The sequence below is a fragment of the Salmo trutta genome, chromosome 4 (assembly GCF_901001165.1).
Source record: "Salmo trutta chromosome 4, fSalTru1.1, whole genome shotgun sequence".
Taxonomy (NCBI): Eukaryota; Metazoa; Chordata; class Actinopteri; order Salmoniformes; family Salmonidae; genus Salmo; species Salmo trutta.
Window position 1 is genome coordinate 73090879 of NC_042960.1, and position 27303 is coordinate 73118181.

At 45.6% G+C, this 27303-nt stretch overlaps 1 protein-coding gene across 1 annotated transcript in view; it reads right to left on the reverse strand.

The window, feature by feature from the left end:
- Positions 1 to 27303, reverse strand: part of LOC115193092 (anoctamin-2) — a gene marked incomplete at its 5' end in the record, with an annotated part of 123495 nt that overhangs the window by 67865 nt on the left and 28327 nt on the right. Inside the window, 6 exons of the mRNA XM_029752074.1 lie at positions 2333 to 2415; positions 14728 to 14888; positions 16007 to 16141; positions 16246 to 16310; positions 16408 to 16455; positions 16539 to 16594. Coding sequence (XP_029607934.1) covers positions 2333 to 2415; positions 14728 to 14888; positions 16007 to 16141; positions 16246 to 16310; positions 16408 to 16455; positions 16539 to 16594 — 548 coding nt within the window. The remainder of the gene's footprint in view (positions 1 to 2332; positions 2416 to 14727; positions 14889 to 16006; positions 16142 to 16245; positions 16311 to 16407; positions 16456 to 16538; positions 16595 to 27303) is intronic.

Below are 27303 nucleotides of genomic sequence, written 5' to 3' on the forward strand. Positions count from 1 at the left end.
ACCAAACCAACATTTGTTATTGAAGTAGAAGTCCTGGGAGTGCATTCTGACGAAGACAGCAAAGGTAATAACATTTTTCTTATAGTAAATCTGACTTTGGTCCGGGCTAAACTTGGTGGGTGTCTAAATAGGCTAGCCCGTGATGGCTGGGCTATCTAGTCAGAATATTGCAAAATGTGCTTTCACCGAAAAGCTATTTCAAAATCGGACATGGCGATTGCATAAAGAAGTTCTGTATCTATAATTCTTAAAATAATTGTTATGTTTTTTGTGAACGTTTATCGTGAGTAATTTAGTAAATTCACCTGAAGTTTTCGGTGGGTATGCTAGTTCTGAACGTCACATGCTAATGTAAAAAAGCTCTTTTTTGATATAAATATGAACTTGATTGAACAAAACATGCATGCATTGTATAACATAATGTCCTAGGGTTGTCATCTGATGAAGATCATCAAAGGTTAGTGCTGCATTTAGCTGTGGTTTTGTTTTTTGTGACATTATATGCTAGCTTGAAAAATGGGTGTCTGATTATTTCTGGCTGAGTACTCTGCTGACATAATCTAATGTTTTGCTTTCGCTGTAAAGCCTTTTTGAAATCGGACAGTGTGGTTAGATAAAGGAGAGTCTTGTCTTTAAAATGGTGTAAAATAGTCATATGTTTGAAAAATGGAAGTTTCGGATTTTAGAGGAGTTTATATTTCGCGCCACGCCCATCATGAATATTGGAGCAGGTTTTCCGCTAGCGGAACGTCTAGATGTAAGACTGAAGCAGCTCCTTATCCATCTCACTGCTTTAACAGGCACTGAAGCAGCTCCTTATCCATCTCACTGCTTTAACAGGCCCAGAAGCAGCTCTTTATCCAGCTCACTGCTTTAATAGACTCTGAAGAAGCTCTTTATCCAGCTCACTGCTTTAACAGACCCTGAAACAGCTCTTTGTCCAGCTAGCTCACTGCTTCAACAGACCCTGAAACAGCTCTTTGTCTAGCTAGCTCACTGCTTCAACAGACCCTGAAGCAGCTCTTCGTCCAGCTAGCTCAATGCTTTAACAGACCCTGAAGCAGCTCTATCACATTAGCTCACTGCTTCGACAGACACTTAAGCAGCTCTTTATCCATCCAGCTTGCAGATTTAACAGACCCTGAAGCAGCTCTTTATCCAGACAGCTCACTGCTATAACAGATCCAGAAGCAGCTCTTTATTCAGACAGCTCACTGCTATAACAGACCCTGAAGCAGCTCTTTATCCAGACAGCTCACTGCTATAACAGAACCTGAAGCAGCTCTTTATCCAGACAGCTCACTGCTATAACAGACCCTGAAGCAGCTCTTTATCCAGACAGCTCACTGCTATAACAGACCCTGAAGCAGCTCTTTATCCAGACAGCTCACTGCTATAACAGACCCTGAAGCAGCTCTTTATCCAGACAGCTCACTGCTATAACAAACCTTGAAGCAGCTCTTTATCCAGACAGCTCACTGCTATAACAGATCCAGAAGCAGCTCTTTATCCAATTCACTGCTTTAACAAACCCTGAAATATGTATTTATCCAGCCAGCTCACTGGTTTAACAGACCCTGAAACATCTCTTTATCCAGCTCGCTGCTTTAACAGACCCTGAAACATCTCTTTATCCAGCTCGCTGCTTTAACACACCCTGAAACATCTCTTTATCCAGCTCGCTGCTTTAACAGACCCTGAAACATCTCTTTATCCAGCTCGCTGCTTTAACAGACCCTGAAACATCTCTTTATCCAGCTCGCTGCTTTAACAGACCCTGAAACATCTCTTTATCCAGCTCGCTGCTTTAACAGACCCTGAAACATCTCTTTATCCAGCTCGCTGCTTTAACAGACCCTGAAACATCTCTTTATCCAGCTCGCTGCTTTAACATATCCTGAAAAATATGTTTATCCATCTAGCTCACTGCTTTTACAAGAAAACTCAATCTCAGGTAGGAGTATTTTTTTATTTAGTTTATTTAGCAAATATTTTATTTTCACTGCATTGACGCTTAGGGCTTGTAAGTAAACATTTCACGGTAAGGGCTACACCGATTTGTATTCGGTGCATGTAACAAATACAATTTGATTTGATTATAGGCATGCTGTGTGGGGTGTTTGTGTGTGTGTGTGTGGGGGGGGGGGGTGGGTGGTGGTGTGGTGTGTGTGTGTGTGTGTGTGTGTGTGTGTGTGTGTGTGTGTGTGGTGTGTTTTAAGAGGATAATCTGCGAAGACGATGAGCTGGTATCATTCACCTCTTGACATCAGAGCAGCAGGTCATGACTCTAGTAATGCTAACATGCCGTTTAAGTCGGTGTGTCTGGTCCTACCTCCTCATCCTCTAGACTGGTCAGATCCCAGGCATGTTTCAGACACATCTGCCTCCTCTTCCAGTGCTCCAGAAAAAAAGCAGCTAAACACACCACACCACACACACACACACACACACACCACACCACACCACACCACACCACACCACACCACACACACACAAAAACGTTAAAAGGACCTGAAATGTATCAAAACTCTGTGGCCAAAGCCCTAAAAGCTAGGTAGCTTAATTAGTTGCTAGTAAGTAGAGGCAGTAGTGGGTTAAGTAGGGGCAGTAGCGGGTAGACAGGGCAAGTAGGGGGATAGGTAGGGGCAGTACAGGGGTAGGTAGGAGCAGTAGGGGGATAGGTAGTTGCGGTAGAAAGTAGGTAGGGGCAGTATGGGACAGGTGAGGTCAGTAGGGGTAGGTAGGGGCAGTACAAGGGTAGGTAGGGGCAGTAGTGGGTAGTTAGGGGCAGTAGGGGCGAGGTAGAGGCAGTAAGGGGTAGGTAGGGTCAGTAGGGGGTAGGTAGGGTCACTAGGGGGTAGGCAGGGTCAGTAGGGAGTAGGCAGGGTCAGTAGGGAGTAGGTAGGGTCAATAGGGGGTAGGTAGGGTCAGTTTGGAGTAGGTAGGGTCAGTAGGGGGTAGGTAGGGTCAGTAGGGGGTAGGTAGGGTCACTAGGGGGTAGGTAGGGTCACTAGGGGGTAGGTAGGGTCACTAGGGGGTAGGTAGGATCAGTAGGGGTAGGTAGGGTCAGTAGGGGGTAGGTAGGGTCAGTAAGGGGTAGGTAGGGTCAGTAGGGGGTAGGTAGGGTCAGTAGGGGGTAGGTAGGGTCAGTAGGGAGTAGGTAGGGTCAGTAGGGGGTAGGTAGGGTCACTAGGGGGTAGGTAGGGTCACTAGGGGGTAGGTAGGGTCACTAGGGGGTAGGTAGGATCAGTAGGGGTAGGTAGGGTCAGTAGGGGTAGGTAGGGTCAGTAGGGGGTAGGTAGGGTCAGTAGGGGGTAGGTAGGGTCAGTAGGGAGTAGGTAGGGTCACTAGGGGGTAGGTAGGGTCACTAGGGGGTAGGTAGGGTCACTAGGGGGTAGGTAGGGTCACTAGGGGGTAGGTAGGGTCACTAGGGAGTAGGTAGGGTCAGTAGGGGGTAGGTAGGGTCAGTAGGGGGTAGGTAGGGTCACTAAGGGGTAGGTAGGGTCACTAGGGGGTAGGTAGGGTCAGTAGGGAGTAGGTAGGGTCACTAAGGGGTAGGTAGGGTCACTAGGGAGTAGGTAGGGTCACTAGGGAGTAGGTAGGGTCAGAAGAGGGTAGGTAGGGTCACTAGGGGGTAGGTAGGGTCACTAGGGGGTAGGTAGGGTCAGTAGGGAGTAGGTAGGGTCACTAGGGGGTAGGTAGGGTCAGTAGGGAGTAGGTAGGGTCACTAGGGGGTAGGTAGGGTCACTAGGGGGTAGGTAGGGTCACTAGGGGGTAGGTAGGGTCACTAGGGGGTAGGTAGGGTCACTAGGGGGTAGGTAGGGTCAGTAGGGAGTAGATAGGGTCACTAAGGAGGAGGTAGGGTCACTAAGGGGTAGGTAGGGTCACTAGGGGGTAGGTAGGGTCAGTAGGGGGTAGGTAGGGTCACTAGGAGGTAGGTAGGGTCAGTAGGGAGTAGGTAGGGTCAGTAGGGGGTAGGTAGGGTCAGTAGGGGGTAGGTAGGGTCAGTAGGGGGTAGGTATGGTCAGTAGGGGGTAGGTAGGTGTAGGTAGGGTCACTAAGGGGTAGGTAGAGTCAGTAGGGGGTAGGTAGGGTCAGTAGGGGGTAGGTAGGGTCAGTAGGGGGTAGGTAGGGTCAGTAGGGAGTAGGTAGGGTCACTAAGGGGTAGGTAGGGTCAGTAGGGGGTAGGTAGGGTCACTAGGGGGTAGGTAGGGTCACTAGGGGGTAGGTAGGGTCAGTAGGGGGTAGGTAGGGTCAGTAGGGAGTAGTTAGGGTCACTAAGGGGTAGTTAGGGTCACTAGGGGGTAGGTAGGGTCAGTAGGGGGTAGGTAAGGTCACTAGGGGGTAGGTAGGGTCAGTAGGGAGTAGGTAGGGTCACTAAGGGGTAGGTAGGGTCACTAGGGAGTAGGTAGGGTCACTAAGGGGTAGGTAGGGTCACTAAGGGGTAGGTAGGGTCACTAAGGGGTAGGTAGGGTCACTAGGGAGTAGGTAGGGTCACTAGGGGATAGGTAGGGTCACTAGGGGGTATGTAGGGTCAGTAGGGGGTAGGTAGGGTCAGTAGGGGGTAGGTAGGGTCAGTAGGGAGTAGGTAGGGTCAGTAAGGGGTAGGTAGGGTCACTAGGGGGTAGGTATGGTCAGTAGGGGGTAGGTAGGTGTAGGTAGGGTCACTAAGGGGTAGGTAGAGTCAGTAGGGGGTAGGTAGGGTCAGTAGGGGGTAGGTAGGGTCACTAAGGGGTAGGTAGGGTCAGTAGGGGGTAGGTAGAGTCAGTAGGGGGTAGGTAGGGTCAGTAGGGGGTAGGTAGGGTCAGTAGGGGGTAGGTAGGGTCAGTAGGGAGTAGGTAGGGTCACTAAGGGGTAGGTAGGGTCAGTATTGGGTAGGTAGGGTCAGTAGGGGGTAGGTAGGGTCACTAGGGGGTAGGTAGAGTCAGTAGGGGGTAGGTAGGGTCAGTAGGGGGTAGGTAGGGTCAGTAGGGGGTAGGTAGGGTCAGTAGGGGGTAGGTAGGGTCAGTAGGGAGTAGGTAGGGTCACTAAGGGGTAGGTAGGGTCAGTAGAGGGTAGGTAGGGTCACTAAGGGGTAGGTAGGGTCACTAAGGGGTAGGTAGTGTCACTAAGGGGTAGGTAGGGTCACTAGGGAGTAGGTAGGGTCACTAGGGGGTAGGTAGGGTCACTAGGGGGTAGGTAGGGTCAGTAGGGAGTATGTAGGGTCAGTAGGGGGTAGGTAGGGTCAGTAGGGGGTAGGTAGGGTCACTAGGGGGTAGGTAGGGGTAGGTAGGGTCACTAAGGGGTAGGTAGGGTCAGTAGAGGTTAGGTAGGGTCAGTAGTGGGTAGGTTGGGTCACTAGGGGTAGATAGGGTCAGTAGGGGGTAGGTAGGGTCAGTAGGGGGTAGGTAGGGTCAGTAGGGGGTAGGTAGGGTCAGTAGGGGGTAGGTAGGGTCAGTAGGGGGTAGGTAGGGCCAGTAGGGGGTAGGTAGGGTCAGTAGGGGTTAGGTAGGGTCAGTAGGGGGTAGGTTGGGTCACTAGGGGTAGGTAGGGGAAGTAATGGGGTTAGGTAGGGGAAGTAATGGGGTTAGGTAGGGGAAGTAATGGGGTAGGTTGGGGAAGTAATGGGGTAGGTAGGGGAAGTAAGGGGTAGGTAGGGGAAGTAATGGGGTTAGGTAGGGGAAGTAATGGGGTTAGGTAGGGGAAGTAATGGGGTTAGGTAGGGGAAGTAATGGGGTTAGGTAGGGTCACTAAGGGGTAGGTAGGGGAAGTAATGGGGTTAGGTAGGGTCACTAAGGGGTAGGTAGGGGAAGCAATGGGGTAGGTAGGGGAAGTAATGGGGGTAGGTAGGGGAAGTAATGGGGGTAGGTAGGGGAAGTAATGGGGTTAGGTAGGGGAAGTAATGGGGTTAGGTAGGGGAAGTAATGGGGTTAGGTAGGGTCACTAAGGGGTAGGTAGGGGAAGTAATGGGGTTAGGTAGGGTCACTAAGGGGTAGGTAGGGGAAGCAATGGGGTAGGTAGGGGAAGTAATGGGGGTAGGTAGGGGAAGTAATGGGGGTAGGTAGGGGAAATAATGGGGGCAGGCAGTGGAAGTAATGGGGTTAGGTAGGGGAAGTAATGGGGTTAGGTAGGGGAAGTAATGGGGTAGGTAGGGGAAGTAATGGGGTAGGTTGGGGGAAGTAATGGGGGTAGGTAGGGGAAGTAATGGGGTAGGTAGGGGAAGTAATGGGGTTAGGCAGGGGAAGTAATGGGGTTAGGCAGGGGAAGTAATGGGGTTAGGTAGGGGAAGTAATGGGGTTAGGTAGGGGAAGTAATGGGGTAGGTAGGGGAAGTAATGGGGTTAGGTAGGGAAAGTAAGGGGATAGGTAGGGGAAGTAATGGGGATAGGTAGGGGAAGTAATGGGGATAGGTAGGGGAAGTAATGGGGTTAGGTAGGGGAAGTAATGGGGTTAAGTAGGGGAAGTAATGGGGTAGGTAGGGGAAGTAATGGGGTTAGGTAGGGAAAGTAAGGGGATAGGTAGGGGAAGTAATGGGGTAGGTAGGGGAAGTAATGGGGATAGGTAGGGGAAGTAATGGGGTAGGTAGGGGAAGTAATGGGTTAGGTAGGGGAAGTAATGGGTTAGGTAGGGGAAGTAATGGGGATAGGTAGGGGAAGTAATGGGGTAGGTAGGGGAAGTAATGGGGTTAGGTAGGTGAAGTAATGGGGTTAGGTAGGGGAAGTAATGGGGTTAGGTAGGGGAAGTAATGGGGTTAGGTAGGGGAAGTAATGGGGTTAGGTAGGGGAAGTAAGGGGATATGTAGGGGAAGTAAGGGGTAGGTAGGGGAAGTAATGGGGTTAGGTAGGGGAAGTAATGGGGTTAGGTAGGGGAAGTAATGGGGTTAGGTAGGGTCACTAAGGGGTAGGTAGGGGAAGTAATGGGGTTAGGTAGGGTCACTAAGGGGTAGGTAGGGGAAGCAATGGGGTAGGTAGGGGAAGCAATGGGGTAGGTAGGGGAAGTAATGGGGGTAGGTAGGGGAAATAATGGGGGCAGGCAGTGGAAGTAATGGGGTTAGGTAGGGGAAGTAATGGGGTTAGGTAGGGGAAGTAATGGGGTAGGTAGGGGAAGTAATGGGGTAGGTTGGGGGAAGAAATGGGGGTAGGTAGGGGAAGTAATGGGGTAGGTAGGGGAAGTAATGGGGTTAGGCAGGGGAAGTAATGGGGTTAGGCAGGGGAAGTAAGGGAAGTAATGGGGTTAGGTAGGGGAAGTAATGGGGTTAGGTAGGGGAAGTAATGGGGTAAGGTAGGGAAAGTAAGGGGATAGGTAGGGGAAGTAATGGGGATAGGTAGGGGAAGTAATGGGGATAGGTAGGGGAAGTAATGGGGTAGGTAGGGGAAGTAATGGGGTAGGTAGGGGAAGTAATGGGGTAGGTAGGGGAAGTAATGGGTTAGGTAGGGGAAGTAATGGGTTAGGTAGGGGAAGTAATGGGGATAGGTAGGGGAAGTAATGGGGTAGGTAGGGGAAGTAATGGGGTTAGGTAGGTGAATTAATGGGGTTAGGTAGGGGAAGTAATGGGGTTAGGTAGGGGAAGTAATGGGGTTAGGTAGGGGAAGTAATGGGGTTAGGTAGGGGGAGTAATGGGGTAGGTAGGGGAAGTAATGGGGTTAGGTAGGGGAAGTAATGGGGTAGGTAGTGGAAGTAATGGAGTAGGTAGTGGAAGTAATGGGGTAGGTAGGGGAAGTAATGGGTTAGGTAGGGGAAGTAATGGGGTTAGGTAGGGGAAGTAAGGGGATAGTAGGGGAAGTAATGGGGTAGGTAGGGGAAGTAATGGGGTTAGGTAGGGGAAGTAAGGGGATAGTAGGGGAAGTAATGGGGTAGGTAGGGGAAGTAATGGGGTAGGTGGGGGAAGTAATGGGGTAGGTAGGGGAAGTAATGGGGTAGGTAGGGGAAGTAATGGTGTTAGGTAGGGGAAGTAATGGGGTTAGGTAGGGGAAGTAATGGGGTTAGGTAGGGGAAGTAAGGGGATAGTAGGGGAAGTAATGGGGTAGGTAGGGGAAGTAATGGGTTAGGTAGGGGAAGTAATGGGGTTAGGTAGGGGAAGTAAGGGGATAGTAGGGGAAGTAATGGGGTAGGTAGGGGAAGTAATGGGGTAGGTGGGGGAAGTAATGGGGTAGGTAGGGGAAGTAATGGGGTAGGTAGGGGAAGTAATGGGGTTAGGTAGGGGAAGTAATGGGGTTAGGTAGGGGAAGTAATGGGGTTAGGTAGGGGGAGTAATGGGGTAGGTAGGGGAAGTAATGGGGTTAGGTAGGGGAAGTAATGGGGTAGGTAGGGGAAGTAATGGAGTAGGTAGGGGAAGTAATGGGCTAGGTAGGGGAAGTAATGGGGTTAGGTAGGGGAAGTAAGGGGATAGTAGGGGAAGTAATGGGGTAGGTAGGGGAAGTAATGGGGTAGTTGGGGGAAGTAATGGGGTAGGTAGGGGTAGTAATGGGGTAGGTAGGGGAAGTAATGGGGTTAGGTAGGGGAAGTAAGGTGGCAGGCAGTGGAGGTAAGGGAAAGGTAGGAGCAGTAGTGGGTAGGTAGGGGAAGTAGGGGACAGGTAGGAGCAGTAGTGGGTAGGTAGGGGAAGTAGGGGACAGGTAGGAGCAGTAGTGGGTAGGTAGGGGAAGTAGGGGAAAGGTAGGAGCAGTAGTGGGTAGGTAGGGGAAGTAGGGGACAGGTAGAAGCAGTAGTGGGTAGGTAGGGGAAGTAGGGGACAGGTAGAAGCAGTAGTGGGTAGGTAGGGGAAGTAAGGAGGATAGTTAGGGGCAGGTAGGGGTAGTAGGGTAAAGTAAGGGGGTAGTTAGTGGCAGTAAGAGGATAGTTATGGGCAGTATTATTATACAGTTGAAGTCAGAAGTTTACATACACCTTAGCCAAATACATTTAAACTCTGTTTTTCACAATTCCTGACATTTAATCCTAGTAAAAATCTCCTGTTTTAGGTCAGTTAGGAACACCACTTTATTTTAGGAATGTGAAATGTCAGAACAATAGTTGAGAGAATGATTTATTTCAGTTTTTATTTCTTTCATCACATTTCCAATGGGTCAGAAGTTTACATACACACAATTAGTATTTTGTAGCATTGCCTTTAAATTGTTTAACTTGGGGCAAACGTTTCGGGTTGCCTTCCACAAGCTTCCCACAATAAGTTGGGTGAATTTTGGTCCATTCCTCTTGACAGAGCTGGTGTAACTGAGTCAGGTTTGTAGGCCTCCTTGCTCGCACTTGCTTTTTCAGTTCTGCCCACAAATTTTCTATGGGATTGAGGTCAAGGCTTTGTGATGGCCACTCCAATACCTTGACTTAGTTGTCCTTATGCCATTTTGCCACAACTTTGGAAGTATGCTTGGGGTCATTGTTCATTTTGAAGACACATTCGCGACCAAGCTTTAACTTCCTGACTGATGTCTTGAGATGTTGCTTCAATATAGCCACATAATTTTCCTGCCTCCTGATGCCATCTATTTTGTCAGGTGCACCAGACCCTCCTGCAGCAAAGCACCCCCACAACATGATGCTGCCACCCTTGGGATGGTGTTCTTCAGCTTGCAAGCCTCACACTTTTTCCTCCAAACATAACGATGGTCATTATGGCCAAACAGTTCCATTTTTATTTCATCAAACCAGAGGACATTTCACCAAAAAGTACGATCTTTGTCCCCATGTGCAGTTGCAAACCGTAGTCTGGCTTTTTTATGGCGGTTTTGGAGCAGTGGCTTCTTCCTTGCTGAGCGGCCTTTCAGGTTATGTCGATATAGGACTTGTTTTACTGTGGATATAGATACTTTTATACCTGTTTCCTCCAGCATCTTCACAAGGTCCTTTGCTGTTGTTCTTGGATTGATTTGCACTTTTCACACCAAAGTACGTTCATCTCTAGGAGACAGAACGCATCTCCTTCCTGAGCGGTATGACGGCTGCGTGGTCCCATGGTGTTTATACTTGCGTACTATTGTTTGTACAGATGAACGTGGTACCTTCAGGCGTTTGGAAATTGCTCCCCAAGGATGAACCAGACTTGTGGAGATCTATCAGTGTTTTTTCTGAGGTCTTGGCTGATTTATTTTAATTTTTCCATGTTGTCATACAAAGAGGCACTGAATTTGAAGGTAGGCCTTGAAATACATCCACAGGTACACCTCCAATTGATTCAAATGATGTCAATTAACCTATCAGAAGCTTCTAAAACCATGACATCATGTTCGGAAATTTTAGGGGAAGTAATGGGTAGTTAGGGGCAGTATGGGGTAGTTAGGGGCAATAGTGGTTAGGTAGTTGTGGTAGGGGGTAGTTCGGGAAGTATGGAATAGTTAGGGGCAGTAAGGGTCATTGGGGTCAGTTAGGGGCAATAGGTAGTTGTAGTAGGGGGTAGTTAGGGGCAGTAGGGGGTAGTTATGGGAAGTAGGGGGTAGTTAGGGTCCTTAGGGGTTTTGTAGTTGTAGTGGGGGGTAGTTAGGGACATTATGGGGTAGATAGGGCCAGTAGGGGGTAGGTAGGGGCAGTAGGATGTAGTTATGAGCATTGTGGGGTAGTTAGGGTCATTAGGGTTTAGGTAGTTGTAGTAGGGGGTAGTCAAGGGCAGCATGGGATAGTTTGGGGCAGTAGTGGGTAGATAGCGGTAGTTAGGGGGAGTATGGGGTCAGTTAGGGGCAGTAGGGTGTCAGGTAGGGGTAGGTAGGGTTATTAAGGGTTAGGTTTCAGCGGTAGGGGTTAGGTAAGGACTGTAGAGTTGTAGGTAGTTGTAGTAGGGGTTAGGTAGTGGCAGTAAGGGGCAGTTAGGGGAAGTAGGGGGTAGTTAGGGGCAGTTAGGGGTCAGTTAGGGGTAGGTAGGGTCATTAGGGGGTAGGTAGGGGCAGAAGGGGGTAGGTAGTAGTAGAAGGGGGTGGTTAAGGCCATTATGGGGTAGTTAGGGCCTGTATGGGGTAGACAGGGATAGTATGGGGTAGGTAGGGCTAGTAGGGGGTAGTTATGGGCAGTAGGGGGTAGTTAGGGGCAGTATGGGGTAGTTAGGGGCAGTATGGGGTAGTTAGGGGTAGTAGGGGGCAGTTAGGGGCGGTATGGGGTAGTTATGGGCAGTAGGGGGTAGTTATGGGCAGTAGAGGGTAGGTAGGGTCATTAGGGGTTAGGTAGCAACAGTAGGAGTAAGGTAAGAACAGTAGGTTTGTATGTAGTTGTAGTAGGGGGTAGTTAGGGGCAGTACTGGGTATTTAGGGGTAGTTGGGATCATCAGGGGTTAGGTAGCAGCATTAGGGGGTTAGGTAAGGGCAGTAGGGTTGTAGGTAGTTGTAGTAGGGGTTAGGTAGCAGCATTAGGGGGTTAGGTAAGGGCAGTAGGGTTGCACAGTGGGGCAAAAAGGTATTTAGTCAGCCACCAATTGTGCAAGTTCTCCCACTTAAAAAGATGAGAGAGGCCTGTAATTTTCATCATAGGTACACGTCAACTATGACAGACAAAATGAGAAAACAAATCCAGAAAATCACATTGTAGGAGTTTTTATGAATTTATTTTCAAATTATGGTGGAAAATCAATATTTGGTCACCTACAAACAAGCAAGATTTATGGCTCTCACAGACCTGTAACTTCTTCTTTAAGAGGCTCCTCTGTCCTCCACTCGTTACCTGTATTAATGGCACCTGTTTGAACTTGTTATCAGTATAAAAGACACCTGTCCACAACCTCAAACAGTCCCACTCCAAACTCCACTGTGGCCAAGACCAAAGAGCTGTCAAAGGACACCAGAAACAAAATTGTAGACCTGCACCAGGCTGGGAAGACTGAATCTGCAATAGGTAAGCAGCTTGGTTTGAAGAAATCAACTGTGGGAGCAATTATTAGGAAATGGAAGACATACAAGACCACTGATAATCTCCCTCGATCTGGGGCTCCACGCAAGATCTCACCCCGTGAGGTCAAAATGATCACAAGAACGGTGAGCAAAAATCCCAGAACCACACGGGGGGACCTAGTAAATGACCTGCAGAGAGCTGGGACCAAAGTAACAAAGCCTACCATCAGTAACACACTACGCCGCCAGGGACTCAAATCCTGCAGTGCCAGACGTGTCCCCCTGCTTAAGCCAGTACATGTCCAGGCCCGTCTGAAGTTTGCTAGAGAGAATTTGGATGATCCAGAAGAGGATGGGGGAATGTCATATGGTCAGATGAAACCAAAATATAACTTTTTGGTAAAAACTCAACTCGTCGTGTTTGGAGGACAAAGAACGCTGAGTTGCATCCAAAGAACACCATACCTACTGTGAAGCATGGGGGTGGAAACATCATGCTTTGGGCTGTTTTTATGCAAAGGGACCAGGACGACTGATCCGTGTAAAGGAAAGAATGAATGGGGCCATGTATCATGAGATTTTGAGTGAAAACCTCCTTCCATCAGCAAGGGCATTGAAGATGAAACGTGGCTGGGTCTTTCAGCATGACAATGATCCCAAACACACCGCCCGGGCAACAAAGGAGTGGCTTCGTAAGAAGCATTTCAAGGTCCTGGAGTGGCCTAGCCAGTCTCCAGATCTCAACCCCATAGAAAATCTTTGGAGGGAGTTGAAAGTCCGTGTTGCCCAGCGACAGCCCCAAAACATCACTGCTCCAGAGGAGATCTGCATGGAGGAATGGGTCAAAATACCAGCAACAATGTGTGAAAACCTTGTGAAGACTTACAGAAAACGTTTGACCTGTGTCATTGCCAACAAAGGGTATATAACAAAGTATTGAGATAAACTTTTGTTATTGACCAAATACTTATTTTCCACCATAATTTGCAAATAAATTCATAAAAAATCCTACAATGTGATTTTCTGGATTTCTTTTTCTCATTTTGTCTGTCATAGTTGAAGTGTACCTATGATGAAAATTACAGGCCTCTCATCTTTTTAAGTGGGAGAACTTGCACAATTGGTGGCTGACTAAATACTTTTTTGCCCCACTGTAGGTAGTTGTAGTAGGGGTTAGGTAGCAGCATTAGGGGGTTAGGTAAGGGCAGTAGGGTTGTAGGTAGTTGTAGTAGGGGTTAGGTAGCAGCATTAGGGGGTTAGGTAAGGGCAGTAGGGTTGTAGGTAGTTGTAGTAGGGGTTAGGTAGCAGCATTAGGGGGTTAGGTAAGGGCAGTAGGGTTGTAGGTAGTTGTAGTAGGGGTTAGGTAGCAGCATTAGGGGGTTAGGTAAGGGCAGTAGGGTTGTAGGTAGTTGTAGTAGGGGTTAGGTAGCAGCATTAGGGGGTTAGGTAAGGGCAGTAGGGTTGTAGGTAGTTGTAGTAGGGGTTTGGTAGAAGCATTAGGGGTTAGATAAAGAGGGGGGGTAGTTAGGGGCGGTAGGGGAAGGTTAAGGACAGTTAGGGGGTAGTTAAAACCTGTTGGGGGTAGGGAGCAGTATTTGCACGGCCGGAGAAAAAACATACCCGATTTAATCTGGTTACTACTCCTGCCCAGTAATGAGAATATGCATATAATTAGTAGATTTGGATAGAAAACACTCTAAAGTTTCTAAAACTGTTTGAATGGTGTCTGTGAGTATAACAGAACTCATATGGCAGTCAAAACCCTGAGACAAATCCTAACAGGAAATGGAAATCTGATGTGTGGAATCACTTCAAACCTTTGCCATTGAAACACACAGGGACTGATTAATCATTTAGCACGTCCTAAGGCTTCTACTAGATGTCGACAGTCTTTACAAAGTGGTTTGAGTCTTTTATGGTAGAAACTGACCCAAAGAGAGGCTTGGGAAGTTGATCACAGGGGGAGGGCTATTACTACTATGACGCAGGCACCCATGGGAAACCTTTTGTTCCGAAACGTTTAGTAAGACAATGCAATCGTCCGCCTTGAATATTATTGAAGCTTTGGTTGAAAAAGGCCCTAAAGATTTATGTTATACAACGTTTGACATGTTTGAACGAATGTAAATATATATTTTTTGCACATTCGTGGTGACAAGTCCCGCGCGCTTCAGTACAATATGAGTAGCCTTCGGAACGCGCTAACAAGAAGGAACTATTGGGACATAAATTATTAACTTTTTCGTACAAAACTACATTTGTTGTGGACCTGGGATCCCTGGAAGTGCCTTCTGATGAAGATAATCAAAGGTAAGGGAATATTTACGATAGTATTTTTGATTTTAGATGGTTCCAAGATGGCGCTAACATGTATCGCCTAGCCTATTTTTCTGAGCATACCACATCGTTTATTGCAAAGTGTGATTTCCCAGTAAAGTTATTTTTAAATCTGTCAATGCGGTTGCATTCACGAGATGTTCATCTATAATTCTTTGAATGACAATATTACATTTTAACAATGTTTTCGAATAGTAATTTTGTAAATTGTAGCCCTGATCCACCGGAAGCATTTGAGGGAAAATATTTTCTGAACGTCACGTGCCAATGTAAAATGCTGTTTTTATATATAAATATGAACTTTATCGAGCAAAAAATACATGTATTGTGTAACATGATGTCATAGGAGTGTCATCTGATGAAGATTGTCAAAGGTTAGTGCTGCATTTAGCTGTGTTTTGGGTATTTGTGATGCATCTAGTTGCTTTGAAAATGGCAGTGTGATTTTTTTGGCAGGGTACTCTCCTAACATAATCTAATGTTTTGCTTTTGCTGTAAAGGGGCAGTAGGGGGTAGGTAGGAGCAATAGTGGTGTAGGTAGGGGCAGTAGGGTATAGGTATGGGCAGGAAAGTAATTATATATATATATATATATACATAGATACCCCAGAGGGACATGAAGATGGCGAAGAGGGTGGTAGCTCCGTTGTCAAACAGGTAAGAGGCTCGAGTCAACGAACAGACTGAACTCAGCTTCCAGTAGTCACACACCGCATCACACAGTGGACACATCGTGAAGTTCAGACTGTCATCACACATCTCCTGGCTGAAACACACAAGAACAAACCATAAACACAGCCTGAGGTAATGACTGATCATGGTAACTGACGTATTGATCATGGTAACTGGCGTATTGATTATGGTAACTGGCGTATTGATTATGGTAACTGATGTATTGATTATGGTAACTGACATAATGATCATGGTAACTGACATATTGATTATGGTAACTGGCATATTGATTATCGTAACTGACATAATGATCATGGTAACTGGCGTATTGATTATGGAAACTGACATAATGATCATGGTAACTGGCGTATTGATTATAGTAACTGACATAATGATCATGGTAACTGACATATTGATCATGGTAACTGACGTATTGATCATGGAAACTGAAGTAATGATTATGGTAACTGGCGTATTGATTATCGTAACTGACATAATGATCATGGTAACTGACATTGATTATGGTATTTGGCGTATTGATTATGGTAACTGAAGTAATGATTATGGTAACTGGCGTATTGATCATGGTAACTGGCGTATTGATCATGGTAACTGAAGTAATGATCATGGTAACTGAAGTAATGATTATGGTAACTGGCGTATTGATCATGGTATCTGAAGCAATGATTATGGTAACTGGCGTATTGATTATGGTAACTGATATAATGATCATGGTAACTGAAGTAATGATTATGGTAACTGGCGTATTGATCATGGTAACTGGCGTATTGATCATGGTAACTGACGTATTGATCATGGTAACTGGCGTATTGATCATGGTAACTGGCGTATTGATTATGGTAACTGGCGTATTGATTATGGTAACTGGCGTATTGATCATGGTAACTGGCGTATTGATCATGGTAACTGGCATATTGATCATGGTAACTGAAGTAATGATTATGGTAACTGAAGTATTGATCATGGTAACTGAAGCAATGATTATGGTAACTGGCGTATTGATTATGGTAACTGACATAATGATTATGGTAACTGACATAATGCTTGATCATGCTAACTGAAGTTATTGGAAAATTGTTATGAAAAGTAACTAAGGGCAGGATTCAACAATCAGTCAAGTAAAGAGAGACATATTGGTGTACAGAAAGCATGGGAGAGAGAATGAGGACTGTGTGTGGTGTGTATGTGTACCTGGGTACATTAGTGTTGACAGTGAGGACACCATAGAGGAACACTATGAGGCCCAGTAGAGAGGGCGGGACCAACATCCGGGTGTAAACTCCCATCCAGGCAAAGTACAGACCAATCGCCTCCCCAAAATACTTCCTGTTAGAGGTCAGAGTCAATATAGTACTTCTTATTACAGGTCCAGACAGACACACTTTAGGTTATACCTGAGTGGGTCCAGACAGACACACTTTAGGTTATACCTGATTAGGTCCAATGGCTGGTATTTGAACATCACTCCATAGTTGGCCCACTCCTCATATAGGAGCTGAAACACACACACACACACACAATTTAGTTAACGCTGTTTCTCTGGAATCATAAGACATGCTAAAGGACACTGCTGACCAATCACATCAGCTCACCTGTCTGTCGTTCCTCTGATCCCGCCCTCCTTTCCTGGTGAATGACCCCTGAGGACAGACCAGTGTTACCTCTAACCCCATGACCTTAACTTCTTAACACCATGTTATCATGGGGATGGAATCATACTCACATCGTGTGGAGGAAAGGCAGAGTTATAGACACCAGTAGCTAATAACGATGAGATACCTGATAGAGAGAGAGAGACAGAGATATAGACACCAGTAGCTAATAACGAGGAGATACCTGATAGAGAGAGAGAGACAGAGATATAGACACCAGTAGCTAATAACGATGACATACCTGATGGATAGAGAGTTATACACACCAGTAGCTAATAATGATGAGATACCTGATAGAGAGTTATAGACACCAGCAACTAATAACACAGATACCTGATAGAGAGTTATAGACACCAGCAACTAATAACACTGAGATACCTGATAGAGAGTTATACACACCAGCAACTAATAACACTGAGATACCTGATAGAGAGTTATACACACCAGTAGCTAATAATGATGCGATACCTGATAGAGACAGAGTTACAGACACAAGTAGCTAATAACGATCAGATACCTGATAGATGTAAGATGGCGCCAGAGAATAAGGCAGACGTTTTACGTGCCCCCAGCCGAATGTGTTATTTGTTAGTTTATTTGCGTTGTTTTTTACTTATTTTGTACATAATGCTGCCGTCTCTTATGACCGAAAATAACTTCTGGACATCAGGACTGAGATTTCTCACCACGGACTTCCTTTCACGACTCTGACGAGCCCGACACGAAGGTTATACTGCTTGCTCAGGAGGAGGCCCGGATCCCCGTGATCTGTGTGAAGTGGAGGCACCGGTGCCGAAGAGCGGCCTGCCTTCTGAGAATCCGTAGTAGATTGAATAAACCCCCACTTCCCTCCATTCTGCAAACGTCCTTGGAGAATAAAATCGCCGAGTTACGCGGAAGATTAAACTACCGACTGGACATTTAAAACTGTATCTTATTCGTCAAGGAGTCGTGGCTGAACGACGACATTATCAACATACAGCTGGCTGGTTATACGCTGTATCAACAGGATAGAACAGCGGCGGCGGACTATGTATTTTTGTAAAAAAATTGCTGGTGCACGATATCTAAGGAAGTCTCGAGCTATTGCTCACCAGAGGGAGAGTATCTCATGAAAATCTGTCAACCACATTACCTACCAAGAAAGTTTTCCTCTGTATTATTCGTAGCTGTTTACATACCACCACAGTCAGAGGCTGGCACTAAGACAGCATTGAATGAGATGTATTCGGCCATAAGCAAACAAGAAAACACTCACCGAGGCAGCGCGCCTCGTAGCCGGGGACTTTAATGCAGGGAAACTTAAATTTGTTTTACCTAATTTCTATCAGCATGTTAAATGTGCAACCAGAGGAAAAATAACTCTGGACCACCTATACTCCACACACAGAGACGCATACAAATCATCCTCCATTTGGCAAATCTGACAATAATTCTATCCTCCTGATTCCTACTTACAAGCAAAAATTAAAGCAGGAAGCACCAGTGACTAGATCATTAAAAAAGTGATCAGAGGAAGCGGATGCTAAGCTACAGGACTCTTTTGCTATCACAGACTGGAACATGTTCCGGGATTCATCCGATGGCATTGAGGAGTACACCACATTAGTCACTGTCTTCATCAATAAGTGCATTGATGACGTCGTCCCCACAGTGACCGCACGTACATAGCCCAACCAGAAGCAATGGATTACAGGTAGCATCCACACTGAGCTAATGGCTAGAGCTGCCGCTTTCAAGGAGCGGGACTCTAACCCTGAAGCTTATAAGAAAAACTGATATGCCCTCTGACGAACCATCAAACAGGCAAAGCATTAACTTCACTAGGGTAGGGGGCAGCATTCGGAATTTTGGATGAAAAGCATGCCCAAAGTAAACTGCCTGCTACTCAGGTCCAGAAGCTAGGATATGCATATAATTGGTAGATTTGGAAAGAAAACACTCTAAAGTGAGTATAACAGAACTGATATGGCAGGCAAAAACTTGAGGAAAATCCATCCAGGAAGTACTATTATTTTGAAAGGCTGTTTTTCCATTGAAAGCCTATCCACCATACAAAGACTTAGGACCCAGTTCACGATCTCTATGGCTTCTTCTACATGTGGCCAGTCTTTAGGCATTGTTTCAGGCTTTTACTCTGAAAAATGAGGGAGATACAGCACTCTCAATAAGGGAACAGTGGAAATTTCCAGACATAAGTCCAGCACATGATCGGGAGCGCGCCTTTCTTGTTTCTCCTTTTCTATTGATGAAGCTTTGGTCCGGTTGAAATATTATTGATTATTTATGACAAAAACAACCTGAGGATTGATTTTAAACATCGTTTGACATGTTTCTACGAACTTTTATTGTACTTTTTTGATTTTTCGTCTGTCTGTTGTGACCGCGCTTTGTTCCAATGGATTGCTGAACAAAACGCATCAACAAAACTGAGGTTTTGGACATAAAGAGGGACATTATCGAACAAAACCAACATTTATTGTGTAACATGGAGTCTTGTGAGTGCAAACATAGGAAGATCATCAAAGGTAAGTGATTCATTTTATCACTATTTCTGACTTTTGTAACTCCTCTACTTGGCTTGTTACTGTTGGTAATGATTTGTCTGCTGGGCGCTGTTCTCAGATAATCGCATGGTATGCTTTCGCCGTAAAGCCTTTTTGAAATCTGACACCGTGGTTGGATTAACAAGAAGTTAATCTTTAAACCAATGAATAACACTTGTAAGTTTCATTAATTTTTATAATGAGTATTTCTGTTTTTGAATATGGCGCTCTGCAATTTCACTGGATGTTGGCCAGGTGGGACGCTAGCATCCCACACCCCCTAGTGAGGTTAATACAGGACAAAGATCAAATCGTACTACACCGGCTCTAATGCTCGTCGGATGTGGCAGGGCATGCAAACCATTACAGACTACAAAGGGAAGCACAGCTGAGAGCTGCCCAATGACACAAGCCTACCAGACGAGCTAAACTACATCTATGCTCGCTTCGAGGCAAATAACACTGAAACATTCATGAGAGCACCAGCTGTTCTGGAAGACTGTGTGATCACGCTCTCTTCAGACGATTTGAGTAAGACCTTTAAGCAGGTCAACATTCACAAGGCCGCAGGGCTAGATGGATTACCAGGACATGTACTGCAAGCATGTGCTGACCAACTGGCAAGTGTCTTCACTGACATTTCAACCTCTCCCTGTCCGAGTCTGTAATACCAACATGTTTTAAGCAGACCACCATAGTGCCTGTGCCCAACAACACTAAGGTAACCTGCCTAACTAACTACCAACCTGTAGCACTCACGTCTGAAGCCATGAAGTGCTTTGAAAGGCTTGTCATGGCGCGACTCCAATTTGCATACCGCCCCAACAGATCCACAGATGATGCAATCTCTATTGCACTCCACACTGCCCTTTCCCACCTGGACAAAAGGAACACCTATGTGAGAATGCTATTCATTGACTACAGCTCAGTATTCAACACCATAGTGCCCTCGAAGCTCATCAATAAGGTAAGGACCCAGGGACTAAACACCTCCCTCTGCAACTGGATCCTGGACTTCCTGACGGGCTGCCCCCAGGTGGTAAGGGTAGGTAACAACACATCCGCCATGCTGATCCTCAACACAGGGGCCCCTCAGGGGTGCGTGCTCAGTCCCCTCCTGTACTCCTGGTTCACTCATGACTGCATGGCCAGGCACGACTCCAACACCATCATTAAATTTGGCCGTGTGGTGTCAGGACAACAACCTCTCCCTTAACATGATCAAGACAAAGGAGATGATTGTGGACTATAGGAAAAAGAGGTCCAAGCACTCCCCCATTGTCATCAATGGGGCTGCAGCGGAGCAGTTTGAGAGCTTCAATTTCTTTGGTTTCCAAATCACCAACAAATTAACATGGTCCAAGCACATCAAGACAGTCGTGAAAGGGCGTGACAAAACCTTTTCCCCCTCAGGAGACTGAAAAGATTTGGCATGTGTCCTCAGCTGCACCATCGAGAACACCCTGACTGGTTGCATCACTGCCTGGTATGTCAATTGCTCGGCCTCCGACCGCAAGGCACTACAGAGGGTAGTGCGAACGGCCCAGTACATCACTGGGGTCAAACTTCCTGCCATCCAAGACCTCTATACCAGGCAGTGTCAGAGGAAGGCCCTAAAAAATTTTAGACTCCAGGCACCCTAGTCATAGACTGTTCTCTCTGCTACCGCATGGCAAGTGGTACCGGAGCGCCAAGTCTAGGTTCAAGAGGCTTCTAAACAGCTTCTACCCCCAAGCCATAAGACTCCTGAACATCTAATCAAATGGCTACCCAGACTATTTGCATTGACCCCCCTTCTACGCTGCTGCTACTCTGTTATTATCTATGCATAGTCAATTTAATAACTCTACCTACACGTACATATTACGTCAATTACCTCGACACCGGTGCCCCTGCACATTGACTCTGTACCGTTACCCCCTGTATATAGCCCCGCTATTGTTATTTTTCTGCTGCTCTTTAATTATTTGTTTTTCTTACCTCTTACTTTTTTTTTGGTATTTTGTTAAAACTGCATTGTTGGTTAAGGGCTTGTAAGTAAGCATTTCACTGTAAGGTCTACACTTGTTGTATTTGGAGCATGTGACAAATTAAATTTGATTTGAATATACAAACAAACAAACCAAAACAAAGGCAAAGTCTTCTCAGGCTTTGTTGATTTCCAAAAAACTTTTGACTCAATTTGGTCTGCTATACAAATTGATGGAAAGTGGTGTTCAGGGAAAAACTTTCAACATTATAAAATCCATGTACACAAACAACAAATGTGTGTACATCAGAGCCACGTGTAACTTCCACAAAGCCGTGAACGATCTGAGAGACAAGGCAAGAAGGGCCTTCTACGCCATCAAAAGGAACATACAATTCGACATACCAATTAGGATCTGTCTAAAAACACTTGAATCAGTTATAGAACCCATTGCCCTTTATGGTTGTGAGGTCTTCGGGTACGCTCACCAACCAAGAATTCACAAAATGGGAAAAACACTGCACCGCATGCATAATTCTGCAAAAATATCATCTGTGTACAACGTAAAACACCAAATAATGCATGCAGAGCAGAGCAGAGCAGAATACCTGACCACTGTGACTGACCCAAACTTAAGGAAAGCTTTGACTATGTACAGGCTCAGTGAGCAAAGCCTTGCTTTTGAGAAAGTAGGCAGACCTGGCTCTCAAGAGAGGACAGGCTATGTGCACACTGCCCACAAAATGAGGTGGAAACTGAGCTGCACTTCCTAACCTCCTGCCAAATATTTGTACCATATTAGAGACAGATTTTCCCTCTTGTACTTTAACTATTTGCACAGCACTGTATATAAACATATGACATTTGAAATGCCTTTATTACTTTGGAAACATGTGAGTGTAATGTGAAATGTTTTGTTTATTTCACTTTTGTTTATTATGTATTTCACTTGCTTTGGCAATGTTTCCCATGCCAATACATTTCAGAGAGAGAGAGGACTTGACTTTTTGTCTTTCTTTAATGAAACACCCCCCCCCAAAAAAAGAAATATATATATATATATATATATATATACACACACACAGTTGAAGTCGGAAGTTTACATACACTAAGGTTGGAGTCATTAAAACCTGTTTTTCAACCACTCCACAAGTTTCTTCTTAACAAACTATAGTTTTGGCAAGTCAGTTAGGACATCTACTTTGTGCATGACACAAGTAATTTTTCCAACAATTGTTTACAGACAGATTATTTCACTTATAATTCCCTGTATCACAATTCCAGTGGGTCAGATGTTTACCTACACTAAGTTGACTGTGCCTTTAAACAGCTTGGAAAATTCCAGAAAATGATGTCATGGCATTAGAAGCTTCAAATAGGCTAATTGACATCCTTTTAGTCAATTAGAGGTGTACCTGTGGATGTATTTCAAGGCCTACCTTCAAACTCAGTGCCTCTTTGCTTGACATCATGGGAAACTCAAAAGAATCAGCCAAGACCTCAGAAAAAAAGTTGTAGACCTCCACACGTCTGGTTCATCCTTGGGAGCGATTTCCAAACACCTGTAGGTAACACGTTCATCTGTACAAACAATAGTACGCAAATATAAACACCATGGGACCACGCAGTCCACATACCACTCAGGAAGGAGGCGCGTTCTGTCTCCTGGAGATGAACGTACTTTTATGCGAAAAGTGCAAATCAATCCCAGAACAGCAGCAAATGACCTTGTGAAGATGCTGGAGGAAACAAAAGGTACAAAAGTATCTAATATCCACAGTAAAACGAGTCCTATATTGACATAACCTGAAAGGCCGCTCAGCAAGGAAGAAGCCACTGCTCCAAAACCGCCATAAAAAAGCCAGACTACGGTTTGCAACTGCACATGGGGACAAAGATCGTACTTTTTGGAGAAATGTCCTCTGGTCTGATGAAACAAAAAATAGAACTGTTTGGCCATAATGACCATCGTTATGTTTGGAGGAAAAAGGGGGAGGCTTGCAAGCCGAAGAACACCATCCCAACCGTGAAGCACAGGGGTGGCAGCATCATGTTGTGGGGGTGCTTTGCTGCAGGAGGGACTGGTGCACTTCACAAAATAGATGGCATCATGAAGCAGGAAAATGATGTGGATATATTGAAGCAACATCTCAGGACATAAGTCAGGAAGTTAAAGCTTGGTCGCAAATGAGTCTTCCAAATGGAGAATGACCTCAAGCATACTTCCAAAGTTGTGGCAAATTGGCTTAAGGACAACTAAGTCAAGGTATTGGAGTGGCCATCACAAAGCCTTGACCTCAATCTTATAGAAAATATGTGGCCAGAACTGAAAAAAGTGTGTGCGAGCAAGTAAGCCTACAAACCTGACTCAGTTACACCAGCTCTGTCAGGAGGAATGGGCCAAAATTCACCCAACTTATTGAGGGAATCTTGTGGAAGGCTACCTGACACGTTTGACCTAAGTTAAACAATTTAAAGACAATGCTACCAAATACTAATTGAGTGTATGTAAACTTCTGACCAACTGGGAATGTGATGAAAGAAATAAAAGCTGAAATAAATAATTCTCTCTACTATTATTCTGACATTTCACATTCTTAAATTATGTGGTGATCCTAACTGACCTAAGACAGGACATTTTTACTAGGATTAAATGTCAGGAATTGTAAAAAACTGAGTTTAAATGTATTTGGCTAAGGTGTATGTAAACTTCCTACTTCAACTGTATATATGTACTGCATACATGTACCATACTCACCTTGCCCCCTACCCCACAATACAAAACACCACCACACATCACAATAACCGAAACCTCACCGCTTCTACTATCCAAAACATCTTCCCCAGCTATACATACACCCCCCCCAACACACCGTATCTCCTGAAACCTCAACACACTAATAATTTTATAGAACTCAAATTCCACCCTAAAGCGCACAGAGACCATCCCATTAAATAATAGTAAAGGGTCTGTTATCCCTCCACCTTTGTCCATGTTCCTCCTTGTTAGCCAAACAGAAAATTCAACAAAACACATTTGGCCTTCTCCTTACTTGAATATCTGTACCCCATTATAAACATCCCAACAGTAAAAACCACCCCCAACCTCTCACACAGACATTCCAACAGAGACATTAATGGCATTAACATGGCGCACACAGGAAAAACAATCAGTTTCTCTCATAACACAGAAAGATCACCCCTGCCTGACTCCCGGTTCAACCCGTGCCAACCAGCTGTCAGTGGCCAGGGCTCCATGAAGAACCCTCCACTGGAGGTCCCCTGACCTCTTTGGTACTGGGGGTTTGTAGAGCCCCCTCCATCTAAAACCCACCATACTCTCCACCCCACATACCCCCTGCCACTGATGTGCCTTTACTCAAGTTATACTCCTAATGTTCCTTACCTTAATGGTTGTAGAGGGCTTTACCTCCCACCCCCTCAAACTCCCCCAGGCTTGTTGTGTTAAAATCTAACAAGTCCTCCAGACCCCCTTGCCAGTCCACCGTCTCTGCCGTCACCTGCAGTGGCGGAAACATTGGCGGCACCTCCCCCTTTGGCTGCTCAAACACCCCCTTACCGGCTCAGACAGTGCCTTCTGGACTTCCTCCAGGACTTTGTAAATTTCAGCTTTTACAACAAGCAGTCTACCCCTACACACCTCCTTTGAGGAGCACATTTTTACAGACAGACCCGGTACAAAAAAGACTGCCACCCCTGGACTAAAATTTGTCCCATGGCTCAACACACTTGCCCCTTTCCACCAGAGCCCTCAATCGACTTCATTCATCACATCACTATGTGTCTCCCGCAGAAACATCACCTGTACTTTTTTTGTTTTACATATTCACCCAACACACTCCTGTTTCCCACATCTCTGGTGCCATTTATATTAAGTGAGCCTACCTGAGAGTCTCCATAAGAAGTGGGAGAAAAGCCAGCAAAGAAAGAGACCAATAGCAAAGCTCAAAAAGCCCCAGCGCCAGAAGAAAACTATACATCTAAACAGCATCTGAAGGTCGGCCCTTAGGCACTGTTGTGACTCACTTCCTAAACCGTTTCCGGGGTGAGAGAACACCATACCCCTCATTTTTAAGCATCTCCAATCCAAAATTAAATCTAGAATCGGCTTCCTATAGCGCAACAAAGCATCCTTCACTCATGCTGCCAAACATACCCTCGTAAAACTGACCATCCTACCAATCCTCGACTTCGGTGATGTCATCTATAAAACAGCCTCCAACACTCTACTCAACAAACTGGATGCAGTCTATCACAGTGCCATCCGTTTTGTCACCAAAGCCCATACACTACCCACCATTGCGACCTGTATGCTCTCGTTGGTTGGCCCTCGCTTCATTCTCATCGCCAAACCCACTGGCTACAGGTTATCTACAAGTCTCTGCTAGGTGAAGCCCTGCCTTATCTCAGCTCACTGGTCACCATAGCAGCACCCGCTCGTAGCACGCGCTCCAGCAGGTATATCTCACCAGTCACCCCCAAAGCCAATTCCTCCTTTGGTCGTCTTTCCTTCCAGTTCTCTGCTGCCAATGACTGGAACGAACTGCAAAAATCTCTGAAGCTGGAGACTCATATCTCCCTCACTAGCTTTAAGCACCAGCTGTCAGAGCAGCTCACAGATCACTGCACATAGCCCATCTGTAAACAGCCCATCTATCTACCTACCTCATCTCCATACTGTATTTATTTATTTATTTATTTATCTTGCTCCTTTGCACCCCAATATCTCTACTTCCACATTCATCTTCTGCACATCTACCATTCCAGTGTTTATTTGCTATATTGTAATTACTTCGCCTCCATGGCCTATTTATTGCCTTAACTTACCTCATTTGCACTCAGTGTATGTATACTTTTTGTTTTCTTTTGTTCTAGTGTATTATTTACTGTATGTTTTGTTTATTCCATGTGTAACAGGTCGCAGTTGCAAATAAGAACTTGTTCTCAACTAGCCTACCTGGTTAAATAAAAGGTAAAAAAAAAAAAATGCATACCATGTTGTACATATCTTACAAACTTTCTCGGATTAGAAAAAAAGCCACAAGATTAACTTTTCCCCCGTGGTCTCATTCAGGAACCTTGTCAGCTCCCTCACTGTTTTTTATTTTATTTTTATTTCACCTTTATTTAACCAGGTAGGCCAGTTGAGAACAAGTTCTCATTTACAACTGCAACCTGGTCAAGATAAAGCAAAGCAGTGCAACAAAAAAAACAACAGAGTTACACGTGGGATAAACAAACATACAGTCAATAACACAGTAGAAAAATCTATATACAGTGTGTGCAAATGGAGTAAGGAGGTAAGGAAATAAATAGGCCATAGTAGCAAAGTAATTAAAATTTAGCAAATTAACACTGGCATGATAGATGTGCAGATGATGATGTGCAAGTAGAAATACTGGTGTGCAAAAGAGCAAAAAAGTAAAAAACAATATGTGGATGAGGTAGGTAGTTGGGTGGGCTATTTACAGATGGACTATGTACAGCTGCAGCGATTGGTAAGCTGCTCATATAGCTGATGCTTAAAGTTAGTGAGGGAGATACAAGTCTCCAACTTCAGCAATTGTTGCAATTTGTTCCAGTCATTGGCAGCAGAGAACTGGAAAGAAAGGCAGCCAAAGGAGGAGTTGGCTTTGGAATGACCGGTGAGATATACCTGCTGGAACGCGTGCTATGGGTGGGTGTTGTTATGGTGACCAGTGAGCTGAAATAAGGTGGAGCTTTACCAAGCAAAGACTTATAGATGACCTGGAGCCAGTGGGTTTGGAGACAAATATGTAGCGAGGGCCAGCCGACGAGAGCATACAGGTCGCAGTGGTGGGTGGTATATGGAGTTCAGTGACAAAACGGATGGCACTGTGAAAGACTGCATCCAGTTTGCTGAGTAGAGTGTTGGAGGCTATTCTGTAAATGACATCGCCGAAGTTGAGGATCGGTAGGATAGTCAGTTTTACAAGGGTATGTTTGGCAGCGTGAGTGAAGGAGGCTTTGTTGCAAAATAGGAAACCGATTCTAGATTTAATTTTGGATTGGAGATGCTTAATATGAGTCTGGATGGAGAGTTTACAGTCTGGCCAGACACCTAGGTATTTGTAGTTGTCCACATATTCTAAGTCAGAACCGTCCAGAGTAGTGATGCTAGTCGGGTGGGCGGGTGCGGGCAGTGATTGGTTGAAAAGCATGCATTTGGTTTTGCTAGTGTTTAAGAGCAGTTGGAGGCCACAGAAGGAGTCTTGTATGGCATTGAAGCTCGTTTGGAGGTTAGTTAACACAGTGTCCAAAGAAGTGCCAGATGTATAC